This window comes from Idiotropiscis lumnitzeri, chromosome 20 (assembly GCF_059441095.1).
Source record: "Idiotropiscis lumnitzeri isolate Australia: NSW breed Sydney's pygmy pipehorse chromosome 20, RoL_Ilum_1.0, whole genome shotgun sequence".
NCBI lineage: Eukaryota > Metazoa > Chordata > Actinopteri > Syngnathiformes > Syngnathidae > Idiotropiscis > Idiotropiscis lumnitzeri.
The window spans coordinates 3,741,297-3,748,775 of NC_142410.1; the positions used below are offsets into that span (position 1 = coordinate 3,741,297).

The following is a 7,479-nucleotide window of genomic DNA, read 5'->3' on the forward strand; positions in this document are numbered from 1 at the left end:
TGAATGGCCGATCAAGGCAAGTGGGTGCCTCACAGATCCTTGTGGCACTCCCACTTTTTAGGCATTGTTACATTCCATACATTTTTGTGTCATCTTGTGGTTGGGGGCGACTTAGTGCTGGCATCATCTTGCTGATCACTGGTCTAAATGCTTGCCAGCTCAGATAGAAGAGAGTTGCATATCAGTTCGTGTGCCTGCGGACTGACAGTGGAACTGGACCGAGGCAGCGAATACGAGACGGAAGCACAAAATGTAGGAATGCAAACTGCAAGCACAATGAAAATGCTGGAAGCAGATGTTTGACAGATGGCAATGTGGCAGAAAGAGGACAAGTCTACAACTTACACGCCAAAAACTAAATATATTGAAAATATTCACGCATGTTTCTTTCCTATCCAGGGGATGTCAATGCAATGCAGCTTTGTGTTGTGATAAATCTTCACTGGCCATTATTTGACTTTTTACACGTTCTTATAAATTAGGTTTTTCAAATGCACTTAAACTATGCAGTACAAGAATTTAGTTGGAAATAATCCAAAAATAATGAGCAATATTTGATAGTTATCAGCATTCAAGAGTAGGTTGTTGTCAACAAGAATTTATTTAAAGAGAGCTTTAAAAATTACACGTAATAAAAATCAGTCATAAAATCAAACGCAGTTAAAACGCAAAATTAAGAACATAAAAACAGTATTTGAAGATGAGTGTTTTTTTGTTTTTTTTTTAATCATTCCAAAGGGAGGATCGGTAACGGAAAAAGCTTGATCCCCTCTGAGCCTCTGCTGAGTCCTCGGTACCTCCAGTAGCGTCGAGTCCGCTGACCCAAGGCACCAGGGCAGATACAGAGAGCTGGAGGAGCTCAGAGAGGTAAAATGGGGTAAGACCATATAAAATTTTCAAGAGAAATAAAAAAATCTTAAATTGAACTCTAACATGTACAGGGAACCAGTGGAGGAAGGCCAGAATTAGATAGTTATGTGCTCCCTCCTACGAACTCCAATTAGGAGCATTAGCAGCATTTTGGACCAACTGGAGACACTTGATGGAGGACTTGCGGACTACATATTGAGCCAATATGTTAAAACGGATTGGATTACTGTTTCTAAATGCTGTGAAAGGATCGACTTCACCTGCTGTCTAAGATCCCCAAAAAAAAAAAACTGTAACAACAGCATCTGTGTGTCTGGTCACATACAAAATGAATAATGTCAGTCCATCCATTCATGTACTCACTGACACATAACCCATACCGTAGTCTTGACATCTGGGTACGAACATCTGGCTATGGCGAGAGCTGAAATCATTGTTTTCGCCCAGTTTGTCTGGTTTTAATACCGATGTCGGGCAAATTATCCGATTTACCTGCCACCCACTTTAGTTCCATAAAATCACACGTTGTTAGCGACTCCCTCACCCACTGTGCACCGATGAGGTCGCAACTTCCGCCCTGTCAGACGCCGCAGGGCCGCGTTACCTTGCCAGCCTGTAATTATCCGCAGTTACCGGTTCCCTTTCCCGCTGTTGCGCGCTCCCGCACACTCGCTTGCTCAAATGTGATGATTACAGGATGTTAACATTGGAGATTACGCAGCTGAAAGGTTGAGCGCTGTGGGTGCTCTTTGGGGGGGTGGGAATGCAAAACATAATGCTGAAAGTGAAAATATCCCAATGTTCGGAGGGATGGAGACAAATCTGCTGGAATCTGCCCCCCAACTGGAATTGAGCAACAGCCGTATATTTAAACTAGTGGATGCTTGTGAGAGTTTGAGTGTATCGGAGTGGATAAAAAGGAGAGCTCTTACCGTGGTTGGATTTCGAGGCATGAACAGGAGTGTAGTGGTTCTTGGATGAGGTTCTGACTGGTGTGTTGTCTTTGGACGAGCCGTTCATCGCTGCAAAGTTCTCACAGTCGTACTGAGAAATGGGAATGGGCCCCTGTTGCCTCAGGATGTCAGCAAGGGCCCTGAGAATTAAAAGTCAAGTGAAAATGTTATTACACTCCAAGCGTCTCTGCGTGCCGATTTAAAATGAGGCAATAATGCGTCTGTTTCCTGCACACCGAATAGCGCCTAATTGTTCAGACGGTGTTGTGCAATTACGGATAATTCGGGGCTTCTCTGTTTTTGTGTGTGTGTGTGCGTGTTTTTTTTTTTTTTTTTTTTTTAAGTATGGGAAGATGATGAATGGGAAACATCGCATGTGTGAGCATCTCATCTAATTAGGTTGAATTGGAATGATTTTTAGACCGCGCCAGGTGCACATGAAACCCTCAAGAGGGAACGAGGAAGAGAGGCAGAGGCAACGGCGATGAAAGAAAGTTCAAAAAGTGTTTGTTTGCTTTTTCTGGCGTGGCTTTTAAAAGGAAAATCAAACTACTTTTGCACGGCTGCACCAGCTCAAAGCTTTTGTATATCAAATATAACATCGGGGGGAACCTTTTGCTTTTAAAACGAATATTTCCGCTCCCCTTGTCTTCCTGTTCTTGATTCAATGTGCAGTGGCGCGTGCATGTCACATGACCTTGGTACAACCCCAACATTAACAATATCCATTATTCACAGTCTTAAGACTGCTCAAGTGTTGAATAATGCATAAAACCGTTCAATCTTGAGGAATTAATGTGTGTCAGCATTTGTTTCCAGATGTTGGCGCAGTCTGCAGCCCACTCATGTATGTTAAGTCTCACATGGAAAAGCCGCAGGACAAAACAGGAGCCAGCTGAGGGGATCAAATGTGGTCACTCGCTATATACGTATCGCACACCTTAAACACACCACGAGTCATGTGCAGTCATTCAAGGAGTGCGAGCGCGGGAGTAGGTACGAGGTGTGACATTTGACAGCCGGGTTGCCACTTGAGCCAAATATTGGTGGAAATGCAGCAGCATTTTTGACTGCAGTGTAAACTATGAAAGATGGTTCCCACGCAAACACCAGCGCGCGCACGCACACACACCACGCTCATTCAAAGAGAACTGTCTGAGTAATGAGCTTCTTTTGACGCTGTAATAATTTCAGGCTTCACACTTCTTTTTGGAGGGAACATCTGCTAATAGAATCTCATGTGAAAGGCTCACGTCATTTGGCTTGGAATCAATCGTTCAATTACTTTATATCAATTTCAGGATTTGATGTTAGTTATTTTAGGGCACACTAATTATTTAAATTTGCTTTTTTAATGTAACATTTCAATATTAGGTACATTGTTGCATATCAACAATGGCGTTGCTCTTTTTCTTACAAAATGGGAGCATATACCTGTGCCATCTTACCTCTAGAAAAAGTACAGAATTTTATATTGGGAGCTAACAATTGTTGTAAAGGAGGAGCCGAAATGAAGCCCGGGTGCAACCCCACTTCCCATTTTTGACATTCCAGTGTCCAGTTTGAACGTGTGCCTCAGAAATACAACACAAAATCATGACCGCTTGAACGAGGTGCAATAAAAGTAAATGAGTTTGTGAAGATGATAAATTCTGCACACGTCCATAAATGTTTTTTCTCTGAATGCCCGCTATCAGAGGTGACAATGTAATTAATTTAGTTTTGATGTTTCTAATTTGCAGTGATGTTGAAATTCACTGCAGCATACACACATGTGTCTGATTCTGAGACCTTATTTATCTGCACGTTAACATGTTCGAAACCGTTCCCAGACTGTTGGAATGCAGTTTTACACCACTGCGGAATACAGCCAGGATAATGGACGTGAATGTAATTATCTTTGTTGCTTTTTAATTAGCCGGCGTTATTGGGTCATAATAATTTATGCAGCTTCTTACCTGTGTATGTTCATCTCCTGTGGCGGTTCTGTGGCTTTGTCATAAGCAACTTTAGCCGACACTCCCATCACTATGATGAAGGCTATGATCCCACAGGTGATGTAGACTGCCGTGTTGGTCTGGTCCATCCCCTCAAAAGTCTCCCCCGTCGGTACAGGGGACGGGGCGGCCGTCTGCACCCACACCGGCGTTTGGTAGTTCTTGCACGCTTTTTGATCCAGTCTGTCTTTCTTATACTCGCAGCAGAAGCGCAGGAAGCACGTCCCGCAGCAGTAGCGATGGTCCGTGTTGTTGCATTCGAACATTTTGTCATATTGCCCGCTTACGTCGTAATAACCCAGACAGGTGTCGTGGTTGCTCGCCGGAGCGGGCTGCGGTGTCTTCGGCTGCGCGGCCACCGTGGGCGCCGCTGTGGCTTTGGGAACCTTCCTGCTCGTCTGTTTGGTTTTTTTCCCACCCGTGGCCGCACTCAGCACGCTCAGTGGATCCAGATAAATGAGAAGTAACAGAAGATGCCTTATCCCCATGATGCGCGGAACAAAACAAGACTACGATTTTTTTTTTTTCTAAAGGCAGTTCTGATTAAGCTTTGCAGAGGATTCAGTCCTACCTAAGTTTCGCCATCGAGTGCTCTCCGACTCGCTCAGTCCCGTGTGCAGCCTTCATGCTGAATGCAACTCTGGATAGATTGCCTTCAAGGGCATATCTCAGCTGTCATTGCTCATGAACTGAACTAAAGCCCGCTGCAGCCCATGATAATGCGAGGGCGGGGGGACAAGCGCATATCCAGAGCTTGTGGGCTCCCGGACTTGGGAGCGCCCTTCCCGTGGTTTTCCGGCGATTCGCTGTCCAAGGTGCTGACGACTGGCGCTCGGGTTGGTTCTGCTCAAGTCAAAGTTGGACTGGAAACATAAGTAGAGCTCATTTGGTATGATCACCACGTCAGCGACACGTCATGCATTCATTATGATATGATTGTATCGAAATGCGAGCGTCCAACTAACTTGCTGTATTGCTTCAATTCTTCAATCGAACGCGAGCAAAAAACACTTTTTTTTTTCGTTATGCGTTTGAAAATGTCCACGTGGTTAATACTAATATTCACAATCATTTATGTAAATGTAATAACATTGATTGAAAGCATTGCATTTACGAGCTGCACATTTATAAAAGATCGATGCGGAAAGCCAGCCTACCTCTGCTAAAAAGAAAAAAAAAAGAAAAAACAAAAAGACACGCTGGGAGTCCTCCTCTGTCTGGGTCCAGGAAAGTAAAGAGCTGTGAAGCAGACCACCTCTTTTTCTTTCTACTTCTCGCTTCTCCCTCCCCCCCCAGTCTCTTACATCACTGCGCTGGCGTCAGAACTCAGTCAAGTGTCGGCAAATTGCACACAACCACCTCATTTAGACCCCCACTATTCTGCAATAAAGCACCATCTATTCTAGCAAGCCGGCTTATTTGCATTGACACTTTCAAATTATATGGCGAGTCAGGTTGTTGACTGTCCGCTGCATAGCCTACTTTGCATAGTACCACATGCATGTTTATTTACATTCGCAATTTTTCTCGACCTTTTTTTTTGCGAGGGGTTTGGGGGGGCAGACATCATTATCACTCAGGCGCACACCTCTACACATGCATCATTTGCAGGATGAATCCATAATCGACTGTGCTCTCTATGTCTGGTCTGCAGCCAAATCAGAGCAGCCGTGGTATTATGTGGAAACGATGGCGCAATGCTCAAGTGAATTTTCAACACTGCTGCACTTTAAAAAACAAACTAAAAAAAACATTTTCGAACCCAACATAAATCTAGCGCAAAGTGTAATTTTACTGGGGGCATGGGTGGAGTTTTATTTATTCATTTTTGTCGACAGGTGCAAGTTTCTAAGGGGCGTTTGCGCCGTTGTGGGAGTGAACACATGACTTACTCCTGGATAATGAAAGCAGCTCCACTCCTTTTCTTTAATTTCAGCGCAGAGGAGGCAGTCTCCAATATTGCTGAAGTAGAATTCAAGAACTCAAGTGCATACTTAAGAACGAAGCGCACAACATACAGTACATTTATAAGGAATTGAAAGCAGACCGCCACTTGGTAATGACGTGAATTTGAGGAAGATCACAGATCACTTTACAGATACACTGAGAGACCACTTTTCACCCCAATCGTTTACATCTGTGTGTGTGAATCAGGTAACCGAATACAAGCGAAGAGACGAAACAACAAGGAACACCTGGACACGACACGGATGGCTGTGGAAGGTGATCGGTCGACGCAAGAGTCCCTGACGACAACAGGTGGATACAAATACTGTACATGACAAAACTACATCTCAAAGCAAATCAACAAAAACACAGATTATGACACGCGACCATCTTTATTGACATTTTATGATACAAAAGTCATCAGTCAAATTACATCAAGAAACGTGCGCAAACATTTATTAGTACTATATTTATATAATATATAGTACTATATATAGTATAGAATAATATAGTAATAGACTACACAGGCACAATAAATTACGATGTGCCAATAGGAATATAACCATGTGCTGTAAATTGGCTAAAAATGGGAAAAGTTGTTTTAACACTTGCAGCAGGTGTTATAATAATAATCAGAAGGAGAAGATTCAAGAATAAGTTAAATTAAAGGAGAGGTCAACCCCTCAAAAATGTATGCAATAAAATTAATAATAACAATAATAATATGTACCGTCACTCTGCATTAATATTGCATTTGTGCAATATGTGTTAAGCAGCAAAATCACCATCTCAGGGGGCGGCCATTTTGTCACTTTCTGTTGACTGAAAATGACATCCCAATTGCTCAGGTATTGACCAATCACAGGTCACCTGTTTTCTCAAGCTAAGCCATGATCGGCCGTTACCTGAGCCCTGAGCAACTGCGATGTCATTTTCAGTCCACAGAAGTGACAAAATGGCCGCCCCCTGAGATGAACAAAAACGGGTTTATTTTGCTGCTTAATCCACTTGTATTCCACAAACACAATATATTTTTCTTATTTATTTCTCTTCTTATTATTTTTTGCACAAATTATTTTAATATTTTACCAGCCGCAAGCTGCTACATATTGGCCTTTGACAAGATACACAGTTATAGAGTAAACCAAGTTTTAGTGTGAAAATGAGAATTTGATAATGAAGCATTTCCGAACTGCCACAAAAATAACTTGCATTTGTCATTACATCATCATATCAAAGTTCAAATGTAGACTGGAGCCTCTCTGTGTTGAGTTAATTGCAAGTCCTCATCATTTGAAGATCGTGTAAAAAAAAGAGGCAGGAGTGAATGTTGCATATATTTGACCTCATACCTTTAAGCTTTGAAGCTGTGAAGCAAAGTAAACTAAATGGAGAATATCAAGAGACTTCGCTGCTGATTTGTGCGCGTAAGAGAATCAAAAGCACGCACTCTGAACAAACAAACAGAAAAGGCAACATCTTGCCTTGGCAGATGAAATAATACAGCTTCATTGCACGGGACTGCAACAACACAAGATGAGGAGGAAGTACAGTGCAGCCTTTTGATTGATTTACTTTGAAATTTACCTTGGGGAATTTGATGTTTTGGGAAAATTATATTCAATGCGAATGGACTCAACGTTTAAATATTCGGAATTGCTGTTTCAATGCCAGTGTTGTATTAATATCATGTAGTAATAATAATGTAATAT

The 7,479-nt window shown here is 42.4% G+C and overlaps 1 protein-coding gene across 4 annotated transcripts in view; it reads right to left on the reverse strand.

Annotated features, from left to right (window-relative positions):
- The window catches only part of shisa6b (shisa family member 6b), a 67,827-nt gene extending 62,713 nt beyond the window's left edge, over positions 1-5,114 (reverse strand). For all 4 annotated transcript variants that reach the window (XM_088284030.1, XM_088284028.1, XM_088284029.1 and 1 more), the window contains exons 1-3: positions 4,978-5,114; positions 3,782-4,683; positions 1,803-1,963 (exon numbers count right to left, since the gene is read on the reverse strand). In XM_088284030.1, coding sequence (XP_088140156.1) covers positions 1,803-1,963; positions 3,782-4,308 — 688 coding nt within the window. In that variant the 5' untranslated portion in view covers positions 4,309-4,683; positions 4,978-5,114. The remainder of the gene's footprint in view (positions 1-1,802; positions 1,964-3,781; positions 4,684-4,977) is intronic.
- Positions 5,115-7,479: the final 2,365 nt, after the last annotated feature.